General features: G+C 51.4%; 1 protein-coding gene across 1 annotated transcript in view; it reads left to right on the top strand.

Annotated features, from left to right (window-relative positions):
• Positions 1-1,065: 1,065 nt before the first annotated feature.
• VWA5B1 (von Willebrand factor A domain containing 5B1) overlaps positions 1,066-18,249 on the top strand; it is a 40,016-nt gene continuing 22,832 nt past the window's right edge. Inside the window, 10 exon segments of the mRNA XM_029230652.1 lie at positions 1,066-1,204; positions 3,044-3,196; positions 4,460-4,472; positions 4,474-4,644; positions 4,646-4,696; positions 8,070-8,215; positions 9,419-9,550; positions 10,180-10,304; positions 13,875-14,051; positions 17,934-18,044. Of these exon segments, the coding sequence (XP_029086485.1) occupies positions 1,066-1,204; positions 3,044-3,196; positions 4,460-4,472; positions 4,474-4,644; positions 4,646-4,696; positions 8,070-8,215; positions 9,419-9,550; positions 10,180-10,304; positions 13,875-14,051; positions 17,934-18,044 (1,218 nt within the window).

Genomic DNA, 18,249 nt, shown 5'->3' with positions numbered 1-18,249 from the left:
GGACACATCTGAGGGATGGCATGGAAGCTGGGAGACACACAAAGTGTGGTTGGGAACATGATGACAGATCAGCTAGAGAGGCAGGCAGGGCCAGATCACACAGGGCTCTAGGCCAAAACTTTAAAAGGTTTTGGTCTCTATTCTAGGAGAAATAGGAAACCATTGGTGGGTGAGAGAGGGTGGCGGGGGTGATGGAAATCTGTCCAACTTGTGTGTTGGTCTGTTCATTCTGGCCACTGGGTAGAGAATGGATTCCGGGGTTCGGGGGGGAGGAGTATATTCAAGAGGTCAGGTAGGAGCTGCGGCCCAGGTGGAGATGGTGATGGCTGGGGCAGGGATGCTGGTGGCAGAGGAGCAAAGGCATGGATGGATGCCAGGGTCTTCCCAGAGATAAATCATGATCTTTGGCAATAGCTTAGGTGTGGGGGTGGGAAAAAGAGGTGCCGAGAACAGCCCCCAGGCTTTTGGTCTGCACACCTGGAAGGATGGTGGCTCTTTTCACTTTAGGATCTTTGGAGTGGTGGGGGTGGGTGTTTCTCACTTCCCTTACACCCCAAGTGTTGACTGTAGTGGGTAGATTCACTGAAGTCAGCGAACGAGGGGCTTGGTGAGCTATTCCAATCGTCTCATTCTGCAGAGGAAGCATCTGAGGCTCAGAGAGCACAGGACTGACAAAGGGATGGGATCAGAGCCCCTGGACTCCCATCCGGAGCTAGGAGAGCACTGCCATGGAGGAGCTCAGGTTGTACATGAGGCTGCTTGGGCTCTAACCCTGCCTGTGCTCCCACCCACTGAGTGAATCTGGGCAGGTCACATGTCTTTAGGCCTCAGTCTCTCTACTGTGAAATGGAAAGAAATGGAATGGCCACTCCTTCTCTTCTGAGGGGTGGTCAAGAGTCACTGTGGGTCACTGAGTGGGAAGTAGTTGGGGGAAGTGAAGAGAACAATGCTTTGACTTCCTGTGGGGGCTGAAGTGGGAGAACTGAGTTGGGGAGGGATGGGGGGTCTCTCCCCACTTCCTGCCTTCCTGTCTCTTGCAGGCCTGAAGGCTGAGTAGCCATCAAGATGCCTGGTCTGCTGAACCAGATCACAGGGGCAGCCCTGCCCCTCACCGCATCCGACGTCACCTCCTTTGTCAGTGGTTACGCCCTGGGTCTCACCGCCTCCCTCACCTATGGCAACCTGGAAGCCCAGCCCTTCCAGGGTAAGGATCCCTGTTGGCGCTTCCCCAGGACCACCTGCTCCTCCAAGCAGAATCCCCATCCTGACATGTATTAGCCGATTGACACTGGACAAGTCACGTCACCTCTCTGAGTCTCAAGTTTCCGCATCTGCGAAACAGGAATACCACTTCTGCCCTGTAGGTCTTAAAGCTGGTAGCAAGTCAGCTCAGGATTCGAACCCAGGTTGGGGCTTGGCCCCAGCCCACTGTCCCAGCCCTATTTATGTTCACAAGACATGCCCACCTGTGTCAGATAGCCAGTCCTCCACTTTCCCCAGTGAGCCTCACGGTAGGAGAGGCGTCCAGACTCAGTGGAAGCCAGGAGCTCCCAGTCGTAGGTGTGGCTCTCGTCCCCGTGACCTTGGGGAAGCCACTGTCCTTCTCGACATCAGGGTGCTCCTGCACCTGTTTGGACGCCAGGGTTTGCAGGAGGAACAGATGAGGTGATACATGAGGAAGGACAGCGTAAAATGGAAAACAGTCTGCAAATGAGTCATCAGTGCAAGGCAGTCAGGAGTGTGGACCGGCGTTCCCCTGCAAGAGATGTTTGTAAATTACACTCCTCTCCTTGCACTTAAGGAAGGGAGTTATGGGAAGGCTGGCCAGGAGGGTTCTGCGTAAAGGCTTGTTATGGTTAGCATCTCTTCTCATCCACAGTGACGGGGGCCTCCTAACCCCCAAACTTCATGTCTCGGGGCACCACCCTCCAGCCTGACCTGAGCTTCTGAAACTCTTTCAGTTCCCAAAAGAAACCTGCAAGGGAAAGTCTCCTCCCTGCGGAAACCTCCTGGGCAGAGCAAACGACACTTTTCCTCTGTTTAAGGAAACCTATAGAGGGTGGCTTAAAGTGAGACCCGCGAGGAACCCAGGGACTAAATTACTGAACAGCTCTGGGACAGTGCTTTGGCTTTCCACGTGCAGAAAGGACAGCCCCCCCATTTTGTAGATGCGGAAACTGAGGGATGGGAAGCTGGGATTTGTGGAGAGTTCACCATGGGCCCAGCACAGTGCTGCCCTCATGTTAGCGGGCAGATAAAATGAGATACGACCTTGATCCTCTGAGTGTGGTACCCCAGCCATCGGCATCACCCAGAGCTGGTTAGAAATGCAGAATCTCAGGCCCTGTCCCAGAACCACTAAGTCAGAATCTGCATTTTAACCAGACCCCCAGGTGATTCATGTGCTCTTGAAGTTCGAGAAGCACTGAGATAGAAAGATGTAGGGCACGCACTATGGGGGAGGTAGTTTAATAAGTGGTGGCTGGTTTTTCCATTTTCATAACGACCCTGAGTTTGGGTCTATTATCCCCATTTTACAGATGGGGCTGTGAGGCGTAGAGATGCTAAATGTTTTTATCCAAGGTCACCAGACTGGGGAAGGGGGCAGGGCCCGGATTAGAACCCTAGCCCTATTCCTCCAAAGCCCCAGCTCCTGGGTGCCATGCACGGGACCACCACACAGAGGTGTCTTATTAGTCCCACACATCAGGTCACGTAAAAATCCAGATTTCCACTCTCTCTTGAAAAATCAGAAGCCCTGGTCACACCGGCCTCACAGGCCAGCAGAGTAAGAGTTGGCTGGGACAGGGGAGCAGCCGTCCCTTTCCAGCTGCCCTGCAGCTGACACAGAGCCTGCTGCTGTGCATCTCCTGCCCAGCCCCCAGAACCAGGAGGTCCCAGCCCAAGTTCTCTCTGGAGTCCTCCAGGTGGCAGTGAGTACCATCCACTCGGATGGCAGACCAAAGGCTCCAGTTCCTTCTCCGGGGTGGGGCATGCAGAGTGGGTCCGGGGCACCCCGCGATGCCGGACCCTGCTCTGGCAGGTCTCTTTGTATACCCACTGGATGAGTACACCATGGTGATCGGCTTTGAGGCAGTCATTGCCGACCGAGTCGTGACAGTACAGATCAAGGACAAAGCCAAGATGGAGGGTGGCCACTTAGATGCCACTGGCCTCCGAGCTACAACTGTCACAGGTAAGAAGGCCAGAAAGGCTGTGGCAGGGCCTGGGCATGGCTGGAGTCTCAGGCAGACTGAAAGGGCAGCAATGGGATTAGGGTAGAGAGAGCACTACACTACGAGTCAGGAATCCTGTGTGACCTCAGGCCAATAATTAACCTCTCTGAACCTCACCTTACTATCTGGAAAATAGAGGTAATTGTTTCTGTTCTCACCTGGAAAGAGTGATAAGGCTCAAAGGAGGCAACAGAAGGATTGTTGAGATATCTCTAAAAAACAGAAGAGCATGCCATTTAAGCTCAGAGGTTGTAGAATGAGTCACACCAGGATTTGATTGCCTATCCTGTTGCTTGCAAGCTCAGATAAGAAATTAAGCCTCATTTGTAAACTGTAACTAATAATCCTATGCGTCCAAATCTCAACAAAGAGCATGCAGAACACCCATCACAGCCCCTGGTACAGAGTAGGTACTCACAGCATGGCTACTGATGCCTGCTATTGCGGCTACTGCGTCTCAGAGAGGGTGAGTGACTGGCCCAAGGTCACACAGCATGTTAGTGGCAGAGCCAAGGCTTGAGTCCAGACCAAGGATCATGTGATATGAGATTCTTACCATTGGATTTATGATGGAGGTAAAGTTTGTTCACCTGATCATTGAGATGTTCAAGAATCTTTTAATGAACACTCACGATGTGAGATGCAAAGTTTCCCCCAAGATTTTAGGACTTCTCCCAGCCTGGAAGAATAGCTAGGACATGCCTGGTAGGGACCACGATAGGAAGTTGACAGTGGCTATGCCAAAAGCGGTCCAGATAATGTCAGAGGAGGGAAAGAGCGGTCCAGGTGGGACCAGGGAGGTTTTCGTGGAGGGGTTGGATGGATGGGTAGGATGGGCTAAGAAGGAATGAGGGATGGGCCTTTCAGATGAAAGGAGAGAGCATGGAACCTGGGGGAGGGGGGAATGCTCCAACGTGATTCTCGGGGGGACATAGAGTCTGCGGATAGAGATGTGACCCTCTGTTGGGGATTTGTGGGTCCCAGTCTCCCAATCCCCGCAGGATACAGTGGAAAGTACACAGGCCTGGCATCAGACCCATGTAGGTTCAGATCCTGGCTCAGTAAATTAGTTATTTGTTGAGTAATTTGAGCAAGTTGCACCCACATGCTGAGCCTCAGTTTTCCCATCAGCAGAACAGACTGCTCTAACCTAACACACAGCAAGCTTAGAGGGGATGGGAGAGAATGTATGCGCAGTACCTGACGCCAGGCCTGGCACTGAGGAAACATTCTGCAACATCCCTCCTTCCTGCACACCAGGAAAGGTGGCTTTGGATGAGGACTTGGAGCGGATCCTCTTTGTGGTCAACCTGGGGACAATCCCCCCTATGGAGAACGTCACCATCTTTGTCAGCACCTCCTCGGAGCTCCCGACGCTGCCCAGCGGGGCTGTGAGAGTCCTGCTACCTGCCTCAGTTCTGCACCGAGAGCACTGGCCCCTCCAACCAACAGACCCATGGGTGAGGAGCCCCTGCCCAAACAAGGCCAGAGTCCCGGGTGCAGCAGGGAGATGGGCCGGTGGGAAGGATAGGAGGTGAGGCTGAGCTCTGTAGCTGGCCCTGTCTCAGTAACTGTCCCTCCCCTGCTCACATTTCGAGCACTTAAGAATCTCCCTGAAATGCTCTGTGTTGGTACTGGTCAGAAGTGTTAGGATTTGGACAGCTTAGTATCAGAATTTCCAGGCTTTTTTCTTTAATGCACTCAAGAGGTATTTTCAGAGCACCTAGGTGCTAGACACTGGGGAGGGGGTGTTAGGGACCCAGAGGACACGAAACCCACATGGTCCCTTGCCTTTTTGGAACTTGGTGGGAGAGATCATTATCCAACAGATAACACAACAAATGTGAACTGTTTATGAACTTGTATGCATAATTAATTATGTGAAAAGTGCAGTAAAGGAGAGGTTCATTGGCGAAGAGTATAAAAGAGGGACCCAACCGGGGAGTGGGGGGTCTGGGGGCCTGGTCAGGCTTCTCTGAGGAGTGGTATTTCAGCTGAGGGCTGAGCCAGGAGGGGGGTGGATATAGGCACAGAGAGAAGCGTTCCTATAGGTGAGAACAGCAGGGGCAAAGGCCCTGAGGCAGCAAGGACAGGGCCACAGAGGGGGACTAAAGGACAGGTGACATGAGATGAGGCTGCAGAGATACAGGACACCCGGTGGCCCTGGTAGACTTTGGATTTCTCCCCGAAGCAACAAGGAGTCTTTTTTTTTTTTTTTTTGGTAATATAATGTAGCTTCTTGATTTTTTTTTTTTTTTACATGTCTTTATTGGAGTATAATTGCTTTACAATGGTGTGCTAGTTTCTGCTTTGCAGGGCCGGGAGGGTACACTCCAGGACAGTTTCTCTATACTCCCCCAGTGGGGGAGGAGGGAAAAGGGGTTGGGTCACAGCCTGAGGCACCTGCAGCTGAGATTGGGGCTCCTCCCATTTTCCCACCTATAAGCCCAGGGGGACTAGCGTTTCCTCTGCAGGGAGAGAGGATGCCAGTTTTAAAGTAGCTTGATGCATACAGGAGATGTCTTTTGAAGTCGTGTATCTTATCATTCAATTCCTGTCATTAAAAAAAAAAATCTGTTCCACAATATATTAGCACCACTGTGGCAGAAAAATAACACTTGAATTAATTACCAGTTAAACTACTTAACTCCCCCTCCCCAGCTTTGAGCCTGAATCTTTGAGCCAAGTTGAAATCTGGGAAGATGTACCGTATGTATCTAGGAGTTTCATACATACCCTGGTTGGGCTATGGGGACAGCTGGGAGCGCGTGCCCACTGGGACACAGAGGACAGTGACAGCAAACCCCTGGACACCACCAGTTAAAGTGCTGACCTTAAGGTGACCTGACGGGGAAGGGTTATTTTAGCCTCCCACATGGGGCCAGCCCAGAGGGCACTCCTCAACCACACCACAAATAGTAATTAAACACCTACCATGGGGCAGGTATTGTTTTGGGTGCTGGGAATACAGCAGTAAACTAGACAGACAAGGTCCCTGCCCTCGTGGGGCTAGCATTCTAAGGGAGGAGACAGACAATAAAGTAATAAGCCCACAAACATGTCATTTGTTGGGTGATGAGCTCTATGGAGATAGTTGCTACAGAGGCTAGAGGGGGACAGGATGGGGTGGGTGCTAGTTTCGCTAGAATAGACAGGGCTTAGGCAACACTTGAGGCCTGATCTGAATGAAGGGGACTGGCCATGGAAGTATACTGGAAGAAGAACATTCGGGGCAGGGGGCAGAGCAGGCAATAAGTGCAAAGGCCCTGAGGCAGCAACAGACTTGGTATGTTGGAAGAGCAGCTGGAAGGCTAGTAAGACTCTAGCAAAGTGGGAGAGTCAGCCTGTGTAGGGCCTCGAAATCTAGGGTGAGGACACTTGTTGGTACAACAGAGAAGCTGGTGGCACCAGCCAGTCTCAGGCCAGGGAACACCAGCTCGTGTGTCATCTATATAAATGCTGCCATAGGCGCCAAGCCAGGTGCTTGGAAGAGGCAGGACCTAGCAGACCTGGGGACATTCAAGACCTTGGTGGATCAGGGAACAAGAGGCCAAGCAGTCCCCGGTGCCCCTGAGGTGGCCCTGATAAGCTAACTCCTGCCTGTTAAAGCAGGCAGAGTTAACAGAGATGCTCTTGGGAGACGCCTGCATCCAATTCTGATGAACCTCAAAGTTGCTTAGATAGAGGGACATGGGAAAAAAATAAGAAAAATAGATAATACCAAGTGTTCGTGAGGATGAGAGAAGGAAACTCTCATTCATTGCTTGTGGAAGTGGAAACTGGCCCAGCCACCCTGGAAAGCAATCTCGGGCAATACTCGGTGTGTGCCCTTTGACCCAGGGATCCCAGAGAAATCCTTTTATACATCCAAACATAACACACGGATGAAGATGTTCATGGTGCTGGCGTCTGTGAACACAGGGAGGTGAAGGCAGGAAGAAATACGTACAATATAACAGATGGCCCCAAGCCATAGCACATCAGCAGGAAAGACTTCGCTTTGCAGACAGCCACCTGGACAGAGCTTACAGACACAGTGTTGGGTGAAAGAAAGGGGAGCAATTGAATGAGATTCCTAATACAAAGCTTTCTTTTCAACCAAAAGTCATGGTGTGTTTTACAAAAATATGTGCATATTCAGAGCATGTATCAAAGACCTCAGAAGGCATGACCATAGAGGGGAGGGAAATAGAGCAGAATCAGAGACAGGGTGAGGGATGACAAAGATAGAGACGTGAGCGTTCAGCAGTGACACTTTGCTAAGCGCTTGCTCGAGACGGCTGTGTCATTATTATCCCCATTCAATGATGAGAAAACCAAGACTCAGAGAAGTGGCTTTATGCGAGGGTTCCCAGCCTGCAGAGACAGAGCAGGTATTCCAGAAGTGGTGTGACGTATGTAAAACGTTTCACGGCCGAGCCACAGAGACCCGGGTGAGGATGCACACTGCCGAGTCCCAGTGGCGGCAACTTAGGCTAGTGACCTCATGTAGCTGAGCCTCGGTTTCCCCACGTGGTGGGGGGGGGGGGAGATGAGGGCTCTGAGGCCTTCCTCTGGGGGCGTGGTGAGAACAGTGTGAGCCCCCATGCCTGGTGCCTGGCCCATCCATCGTAGGTAGTGGTACCTTAGGTCTGAATCCAGGCTCTCCCTGCAGGCAGGCTGAGTGAGACTGTCAGCATCTGGGGTGGAAGGAAGCCCCTCAGCCCCCTTTTGGGTGGGGCTGCTGGGGTGCCAGGGCTGCCTGGGACTTGCCGTTTTCTCCATGTCTTCTCGTTCTCCCCCCTGCCTCAGCCCTGACTGGCCGCCTCCTCTGCCTCTCGGCCCCCTTCCCAGCAAAGACAAGCATTGCTTCGGCCCCCAGGACCTGGACTCCTGGAACAAATTGAGCCTGGCGACTCTCCTGGACACCGATGTGTCCAACCCCATGGAATACGAGTTCAACTTCCAGCTGGAGATCCGTGGGCCCTGCCTGCTCGCAGGTGAGAGGGAGCTGCCTAGACCCGGATGGGGCTGGAAAGAAGGTTCGAGGCCACAGCGGGGTGGGTAAAGGAAGGGGAGGGAGGGAAAGCTGGCCAGCCCAGATGGAAGACAGCCTGAAGCTCATGCCCCTCGCCCCCGTTTCCTGCTCCCCAGCATGCAGCCCAAGATGAGTCTTTCCCAAGGACAGGTTTCAAGGCTGTCCCTACCCTCACCTCAATGGCTTCCCCGGGGAAATGTCCACGAGGACATGGCCATCCGGAGTCCGCGGTCCTCAGTCTTCTTCTGGAGCCACAGCCACAAAGCTGCTTCCTGCTCTTCCCCTTGCATGGCAGAATCAGATGGGGAACTTTCCAAATCCCACCACCTAGACCCCACCCCAGAGCTTCTGATGACATTGGTCTGGGTGAGTCCTGGGCATTGGAACATTTAAAAGTTCCCAGGCAGGGCTTCCCTGGTGGCGCAGTGGTTGAGAGTCCGCCTGCCGATGCAGGAGACGCGGGTTCATGCCCCGGTCCGGGAGGATCCCACATACTGCGGAGCGGCTGGGCCCGTGAGCCATGGCCGCTGAGCCTGCGCGTCCGGAGCCTGTGCTCCGCAACGGGAGAGGCCACAACAGTGAGAGGCCCGCGTACCGCAAAAAAAAAAAAGTTCCCAGGCGATTCCCCCCCCCCCGCCCCCCACCCAGAGCTTCTGATGACATTGGTCTGGGTGAGTCCTGGGCATTGGAACATTTAAAAGTTCCCCTGTGATTCTAACAAGCAGCCAGAGGCGGGTGCCATTGTTCTGATGGTTCCCCTCCCCCATCCAATCAAGGTTTTAAAGAGACACTAGGATGTGGTTTCTTGTCAACAAGGGTTCTCCCAGAGCAACAGGACATCCCAACACAAGAGGCATTTATGGAGTGCCCACCGATGGAGCATGGAGCTCTTTCTGTCTTTCTGTGCCCTGTGAGGAAGCCATTCCTTTGACCCCCACTGGATCCTGAGGTCAGGGCAGGAAAGGCCATTAGAGCCCATCTAGCTAAGCCCCCCTTTTGCAGACGGGGAAATTGAGAAGGCCTGTCCCCGGTTTTACACAGCAGGTCAGGAGCCCCTGAGGGGGCTGGAGTGCCAGTCATCTCTGGCCTGATTCTCAGGGTCCCCCACCAAGCTCCTCTCTCTCCGGGGACTCCTGAGCCTACCCCACTTTTCTGTGCCACTCAGGGGTGGAGAGTCCCACCCACGAGATCCGAGCTGACGCCTCCCCGTCCGCACGCTCCGCCAAGAGTATCATTATCACCCTGGCCAACAGGCACACCTTCGACCGGCCCGTGGAGATCCTCATCCACCCCAGCGGTACTGTGCACCAGGCGGGGCCCCCAGGATGCCTGTGGGAGGGAGGAGGTGCTGATCCCATGGGGCACAGACACGTGGCCCCCCACCCAGTGGCCAGTGAGAGGGTAGGGGCACGTGACAGAGGAGGAGACCAACTACTTGCCGCCTGGGAAACGTAGCGCTAACTGGCAGAATTGAGTGTCTCCTGCCCCATTCTAGCTCCTGAGACCCCAGGGTCTCACCCACCCAGTGGTGTGCTTTGCCCGCAGGCCAGCTGAGCAGAGATCTTTGAAGCCCTAAAGCTCCATGAGACCCTGGCAGCTCTGAACTCTCAGGGAGCAACTCTTTTGTCTCTAACAATTCATCGAATGTTTAGATGCAAAAAGATCAGAGCCCAGAATCACTCCCATTTTACAGACGGGTACACTGAGGCCCAGGGAGGGGCAGTGAATCACCCACAGCCACTAGGCTCTCCTGCCTCCCAGCTAAGGAGTCTTCTCAGGGTCCCACACTGCCTCAAGCAGCCAGGGATCCCATCCCCCTTTTCCAACTGGGAGTCCTCCGCACTGTGAAGATCCGCCACTCCACCAAGGCCCCCAGCATCACCCTCACCCTCGGGCAAGTGCCAAGAGTTGATCTCATCTCTGCAGAGCCCTACATGCCACATGTCCTGATGGAGAAAGGGGACATGACCCTGGGAGACTTTGACCAGCACTTGAAGGGAAGAACAGATTTCATTAAAGGGATGAAGAAGGACAGCAGTGCAGAGCGAAAGGTGAGGGTGACTGAAGCAACATCAGTGGTGGCAGAACTGGGGTGGCACTGGGGACTTGGTCTTTGCTGGACCAATGAGGAGCCTGAACCTGAGGTTGGGGGTGGGTGTGACTTGCCCGAGGTCACACAGCAAGCTGGTGGCAGAGGGAAAGTGGACGTCCAGATGCAGCAGTCACCCTGGCACTGCCCTCCTGCTTCCTGCCAGGTCACCTGTTCCTAGTGCCACCAAGGTGCCTAAGCCAGGCAAAATTCTAGGCTGGTGGCAGAAACAACCTTGGTCTCCTCCAGGCTAATCCACCCCCAAGAGGCACCAAGGACCCTACAGCTGGGTGCCCTCCCGGCTCCATCTCTACTCCTGGGCCTCCCTTTTCCCACCTGCTGAATGGGTCTCTTGCTCTTCCTGCCTCTGGTATCCCTGCTTGCTATTAGGTAAAGAATAAAGGCAGAGCAGGGAAAGCCTGAGAAAGATCCTTTCCCTCTGCCCGCCCCTCCCCCACGAAGTGAAAGGATAAGGGCTCCATCAGCAAGGGGTTGGGGGTGGGGAAGGGGGGTAGGAGGATGCTGAGACACAGCCACAAGCCACCACCACAGTCTCCCTCCTGCTCGTGACCCTGCACATCGAGCCGGGCCCTGAGTGCCAAGGTAGGCTTAAGAATCGCGGGATACTTCTTTTTATTGTCTCCCATTTTGAGATGAGAAAACTGAGGTTTAGCACCCAAAATAACTGGTGAGCTGGGAAAAGGGAGTTGGCTTTGGTGACAAAGAGGCTAAGGACTTTGCCTTGCTCATGTGGGGCAATTGTGCTGGATGTAAGGGCCCCCCGTTCCTGCTGGCCTGATTGGCAGAGGAACAGACAAGAACGCGGAGATAACTTAGAGCTGACGACATCATTCCCTTTGGTAGAGATCCCACTGGAAGCCCCTGCTTGGTGGGGGGTAGGGGAGTTGGCGAAAGGAAGGTGTAGGTGGCTCAATGCCCATCCCCACGTTAGAGACCCCACTGGAAACACCTGTCCTCCCAGAGGTGCCCCCTCACCCAGATGAGTCAGTTGGGAGAAGAGGCTGGAGACAGGCTCCCATAGCGGTGGTGGGAATGCCGGGGGTGCCACTCAGCTCTGAGAACTGCAGCACGTGGGCAAGGGGTGTTGGCAGTGAGCCTCCCAGGCGTGCCTGCCAAGCCTTAAATCAATTAGCTCTGGGACCACTGAGGCAAATGAGAATTAATTTGCCACCTTGGGTTGGTTATGCAAATACCCTGTATCCTCATGAGCTCCAGGGATGACAGCCATCAACCCACAGCTGCTAAGAAGTGATGAGTTTATTGTAACTGGATAATGGGAGCTCAAGACATCAGAGGATCCTGAGCCCGGACCCCCACCCCATGCCTCGGAGAGGCAAAAATCGGGCTCCTGTCACTACCAGATGTGGCTATTGCTGCCTTGGGCTCTGTCATCAAAAGGGCCAGGCTGGGCAGTGGCTTTTGGCAAAGGAGCTCCCAGTGGGAGGGAGGAGGGCATCCAGAGGCATCAATCAGGAAGAGTGAGTGGGATGAGCTGTCAAAAACTGCGATTTAGCAAAGAGGGGGCAAATGACACAGGGGGAGACATTATGTATGAGAGATGGAGATGCAGAGAGAAGCAGAGACAAATAGAGACAGAAAGACAAAAATACTGATGCACATAGATCAGTAGCAGACAAAAAGACCCACACAGATTCATCCTCTCATTTATTCATTCAACAAACACTAAGTGCCCAATAGGTTCTAGGCACTAGGACGAAAGCACTGAAAGTGACACATCTTTTCCTCATGGCGCTTATATTCTAGCACAGGGAAACAGACAAGAAGCAAACTCATGAGAAAGATCTGTTTAAGTGAGGGCCGGGGGCTGTGAAACACAAAGCAGGATGATATGATAATGAGTGATGAGTACCGGGTGCTGTTCAGCCAGGTGTTTAGAGAAAGCCTGTCTGAATATGAGACCCGGTGGATTGTGAAGCATTGGAAGAACACGCAAAGAACTGGAAGCAGAATAATGGTGATGCGTTTGGAAAACAGAAAGATGCCCAGAATGGCTGAAATGTAGGGCAAACATGAGGTGGACAGGTAGGCAGGGGTCAGTCCTTAGGGGGGCTTCATGAGCCCTGGTACAAGGTGTGAGGGGAAACTATTGCTTAAGCAAGAGAGTAACAAGAAAGATCACACTGCCTTCTCTCTATAGAAGGGACCACGGGGAAATAAAAGTAGAGGAATCAGGCCAGGAGGAAGCTATTGCAAAGATCCAGGCAAGAGATGGTACTGTCCTGCGCTTGGGTGATTGCAGCGGAGACAGAGAGAAGAGGACAAGTTCAGAATGTATTTTAGCTGCAGAACAGGCAGCCCTCTGCTGAAGGAGTGGATGTGTGGGGTGAGGAAAAGAGACGAATGGAGGACAACTCTTAGGTCTTTGGTTTGAACACCTGAGTAGGTGATGATGTCATCTACTGAATTGAGAAAGGGACCCAAATAGACAGAAATTGAGAAATAGACAAAGAGAGATATGTACATGCAGAGACAGTCAGATACAGAGACAGAGAAAGTAGAGGTGGAGAGAGAGGGCGGCAGAGTGAGGAGAGAGGAAATGAGATTCGGTGCAAAGTGACCGGAGAGTCGAGGACAGTTCAGTAGTGGTGTGACAAGGCCAACTAAGAGGACACATGTAAAGATACAGAACTCTGGCGCTGTCCTTCCTTTAATGTTTACTGAGCCCATCTCTGCACCAAGCTCTATGTTAAGCCCTGGCGATGCAAGAGACTCGAGCATGACCTGCCTTCAAGTAGCCCCCGAGCTAGGGGGGAGACAGAGATGAGCAAAAACTCACAGTGTGAGACATGCCTGGGTCCCCATGACAAATAGCAATGGCAGGAGCAAGAGCGTAGATGGCTGCTGTGCAGACAATCTCTCTGCTGGGAAGCCGTCTCACAGGCATTGCATTTAGTCCATACAACTCAGTGAGGTATGTGCTCTTGTCCTCATTTCATGGATGAGGAAACTAAGTCCACCAGGAAGATGGGGGCAGGTTTTCCAAAGAGGTAAAATTTGAAGCGTGAGTAGGAAGTTATCAGTGGGAGAGAATCAATAAACCAGAGAATCCGAGTTCACAGCCAAAACGAGCCAGAGAGTGGCTTATCCCCTGGGTGTGAAAGGGAAAGAAACCACTATTCAACTGAGGACCTGCCTGTGTGCCAGGACCTTCCCATTTGCGTGCCAGCTCAGTTCATCCTCAGAACCACCCTGAGAAATGGACATTGTTTGCCCCGTTTTACAAAGAAGAGTCAGACCCAGAGGAGGGTCTTGCCCAATATCACACAGCTGGACGGTGACAGAGCTGGGATTCAAACCTAGGCCTTTCTGTTGTTGCAACCTGTGAATGTCTAGCAGAAGAGCCAGGTAGGGTCAACCTGGAAGTCTTTCACACAGAGGGTGAGTGGGATCCTGACAAGACTTGGAGAGTAATGGGGGACCAGCACGACCCCCAGGAGTAGCTCTGGACCCCTTGAACGCCCAAGTGAGAGAGTTTCCCTTTCTCCTCCAGACAGAAATCATCCGGAAACGCCTCCATAAGGACATTCCCCACCATTCTGTCATCATGCTCAACTTCTGTCCTGACCTCCAGTCAGTCCAGCCGAACCTAAGAAAGACCCATGGCGAGTTTATCTTCCTCATCGACAGGAGTGGCAGCATGAATGGGACCAACATGCACCGAGTCAAGGTACCTCTAAGAGGATCCCTACCCCCAGGATCTAGGGTCCCAGGGTGCCCGGCTTCTCAGCACTTTCTGTCCCAAGTATCCCTCCTTCCACACCTGAACCCATTCCTTAAATGACTATCCATGGCTAAGAGAAATGACAAACAACTTTTGTGTATGTCAGTTTAAACAGAAACCCCACCCAAACTCAACTCGCTCCCAAAATAAACCCCTGAAGTGATCTGAGCAGAGGTTAACTGCTGTCCATTTACAAGGGATGAAGTGATCAGTAGCTTCCCTCGGCATTCTACACGCCTTTGTTGTGTCCCTGTTCTGGCTAAAACACCTCACTAGGTACTAGGTGGAGAGGGATACAGAGCAAAAAGGAAGGGAACTAGCATTTGCTGAGCGCCTACTGTGGGTCAGATACGGTGTAGCCACTTAATGCACAGCTAGGTGTTTAATCCAGACAATAATCCTATGAGGTGGGCCAAATTGTCACCATTTTCCAAACAGGAAAACCCATCCTGAGAGTTTCAGTAAGGTACCCAAGATCATGGTCTAAAATTAAACCCATATCTGTCTGTCTGACTGTTTCTACCAGTGACATTGGAGATTCATTGGACATGGCCCCTGCCATCAAGGGATGTGTAGAATCCAGTAGAAATGACGTGGTTCATCCTTTTTTTGGTTTTTTTTTTTCAAATGCCTAATATGTGCAAAGCCCTGTGCTTGGCCACCTGGAAAGACGGTAGTTTGTAAACATAGTTCCTGCCCTCAAGGAGCTCACAGTCAAGTGAGGGGCATAGCCCTGTTAGCCAAGCCTGCCTGGGAGCATGGTCTTGATGCTTTGGAGGGTTCTGAAGGAGTTCAGGGGAAAGAGTGATAAAACCCTCCCCCCACATCCAGAAGCATTCCATCTCCATGAGGAGATTATTCACCACAATTATGGCATTATCCAACACTTCCTTGTATTTTTAGTTGTGCAGATGTCTGTCTCCTCCTCTGGAATTATCCACTCATTAAGGAAAAGGACCAGCTCTTTCTCATCCGTCTCTCCCCATGGGGTCTAGCTCTGTGTTTATGTGTAAAAAGCCCTTGGTTGCTGTTTATTGAACTCAGTAAAGGATCATAGTTCAAGAGAGCAAGGGATGAGAGAACAAGGAGAGGGCTCTGCTGTCACCTGAAATTTTGTCCTTCTCCCGACCTTGTCTCTCTTACTTCCAGAGCAACAGAATGAGCCAGGAGGAATGGGCTTAAGTGGGATCAGTGACGACAGCTATCTCCTAAGCCTTGCTGTGACTGGGATTGGTCTTGAAGTATGACAGAGCAGTCATATATGAGGTTCAAGTTCTTGTTTGAGCCTCTTGACATTGGGATGCAGGACTGCTTGGTACCTTTTCCCCACCCCTGCCCACCATCAAAGGCAGGCATTGAAGTAAGGAGCTGTCCACAGTGCTGGAGTGCTGAAGCATGCTCCAGGACTGTGTGGCCATGCGTATTCCATTCCACAGCTGTACCAACTTGTAAGACATCTCTTCAGTTACTCTAACGTATGATAGGATCACAGACCTAAAACATCTCTCAGAGAGCATTTAATCCATTTTCCCTGCCATTTTCCAGGTAAGGAAACTCAGTCCCCAGGACACTAAATGTTCTTCCCAACATCACAGAGCTGGTGCGGGAACCTGAACCTTCTGTATTCAGTGCTCATTTTCCTTAGATTGCCAATAGGGAATTATACAGACTCTTCCACTGAGACAACCTCTCTTCTCTGATTGTCATTCCTGCTACATGGCTCTGAGAAAAACAATGCCTGGGTTCCAGAGTCAATTCTACCACTGACTCGCTATGTGGTTTTGGACAAGTTGATTCTCAACTCTAGCTTCATTTATTCTTTCTGTAAAATAAGAAAGAAGGATTCATTCAAGGAGGGCAAACATATGTCACACATCCCTCTGTTCCCCTCCTCCAAGCCCAGACAGACATCAGTAATTGACCATGACACTTTTTTTCAGTGCTGAGCCTGGATTCAGTCTCTACCTCCTTCTCATCTTGGTGTTCCAGGCAGTTACCACCAGTGAAATGAAGCTGGTTTATGAGTAGAAATCCAGTTCCTGACCTAGAGACCTATTGTCAGGATTCTCTGACAATAACTTGGTTCACGTCTCAGTCCCTTTCCCCTTGGAGTCGCTCTTGCTTTCTTTTCCAGTTCAGCTCAGTGAGCTCAAGGTCATCCTTTTCACAAATGGCTTTGCATTGGCACAATCCATTCTGCTAAACGCGTCCCTTTTAGAAAAAGTCGCAGAAATTACTCAGGCCACACATCCCTTTCCCCACTGACAATGAGGCCATTGAGGGGTTGCTTGAGTCATTAGGTGGCTCATTAGGTTGAAGTTGTAGGAAAAACTAGGCTTAGGGAGGTAGGAGAGAATAGAAATCCAAACAGCCATGCCAAAGGGGAAAGTTCAGCCAATTTAATTTCCTGCAGCTGGTCTCATTCTTCAGCTGCTACTTGCTGCCAAAAACAGGTGCGAGCAGAGACAATCCGTATGGACCAGCAGAGTCTCCTCCTAGCAGCAACACACATCAGTAACTAATGAAAAATAAACAGATTGACTTCTTTTGCAGAAAAATGAAACATATTGACACAAGCAACAAAAGGGGATGGACAGAACATTAATGTCAATATTTACAGAGGGGAGTGGGAGAGGGGCTGCAGGGCTGCAGAGCCTGGAAGGCCACATGGTGTAAAAGTTGCCAGGATCTACTTGCTGCTGTTTCCTTCAAGGTTTTGGAGTATAACAATTTGTTTCTCTGAAGCTATGCTGAGATCCCTGGGGTGCCATCAATAAACTCTATAGGGATGAGGGAAAGCCACTCATTCCTGAGTTCTGTGCCAAGGCAGGGCCAACATAAATAAAGATCTCGGAGCTATGCTTCGAAAGCCTCAGTCCTATTCTCAGGTTTTACGATCCAGTGCAATTCCTTAACCCCCTGAGCCTCAGTTTCCTTATCTGTAAAACAGAGGCATTGATACTAATATGTATCTCATGGGGCTGGTAATAATAACCATTTACTGAATGTTTACTGTGTGCCACACTGAGGTTCAAAGGAGTGATATAACTAGCCCAAGGTCAAGTTAGTAATAGCAAAGGTGAGATTGAAGTCCAGATATGTTTAACTTCAAAGTGTATGGTGAGATTGAAGCCCAGATACGTTTAACTTCAAAGTGTATCTCCTTAACCACTATGCTATCATACATGTTACAGAGGTTAAATGAGATAATGAATACAAAGTGCTTAGCATATAGTAATCGCCTGACCTTTATCATTGCATTGTGTCACCATTACCATCAATATCGTCATTCTCCCTCTTGTCACCTCCTCCACCTTCTCTCTTTGTCATTATTGTTTAGAATATACCTTGATCAAAGTCTCCTGGTGTTGCATAGTTAGATGGGTTAAGACTCTTTAATGCTCACAGACCTTGAAACAGAGGGCTGCTTCATCACCGGTCGGACCTGGACCAGGCCACGTGCCTCCCTTAGACGTGAGTTTTGTTTTGGTGGAAGGGGGTGGGCGCTCCCTGCTCTCCTTACCGCTCAGGGTCAGTAGGAGGTGAAACTGACCTCCTGTGGGGCCATCACAGGAAAACTGTGATAGAATGGCTTTGAGAAATCAGACTTGCTACACAGATGAGGACTTTTATGATGATGGCTTTGGCTCAGCCTCTGGTCAACATCAGCGAATTTCTTTATCTGGGGGAGAAAGTGATGTTGGGTGCAGACAGAGGGTGAAAGGTCCACGTGGAGGCTGCTTCTGTGCTGCTATGAGAACAACGCTGTGTGATGGCCAAGGTAAGAACTCCTTCCTGAATCCTAAAAATTCCTTTCTTACCTGTCAGGATGCCATGCTGGTGGCTCTTAAGAGCCTCATGCCAGCCTGCCTCTTCAATGTCATTGGGTTTGGATCCACGTTTAAGACCCTCTTCCCTTCCAGTCAGACCTACAATGAGGTAAGGAGTGGGCATGGCTGGGACCAGAAGGGGTCAGGTGGTGAGAAACAGAGGCAAGGAAGGAAGAGGAAAGAGGGGGTAACCCCGAGGCCTGCCCTCATAGAACCTGTTCACACATATAGAACCTAGATGATGCCAGGAGCAAAGAACCAAAGGGAGGCTATCTCCATGTAGGCAGTCTTCTGGCCTCCCCCCTCCTTAAAAT

The sequence above is a fragment of the Monodon monoceros genome, unplaced genomic scaffold (assembly GCF_005190385.1).
Source record: "Monodon monoceros isolate NGI ecotype Baffin Bay Population unplaced genomic scaffold, NGI_Narwhal_1 Super_Scaffold_18, whole genome shotgun sequence".
Taxonomy (NCBI): domain Eukaryota; kingdom Metazoa; phylum Chordata; class Mammalia; order Artiodactyla; family Monodontidae; genus Monodon; species Monodon monoceros.
Note: the sequence above shows the minus strand (reverse complement) of the source record. Positions and strands in the feature narration are given on the sequence as shown.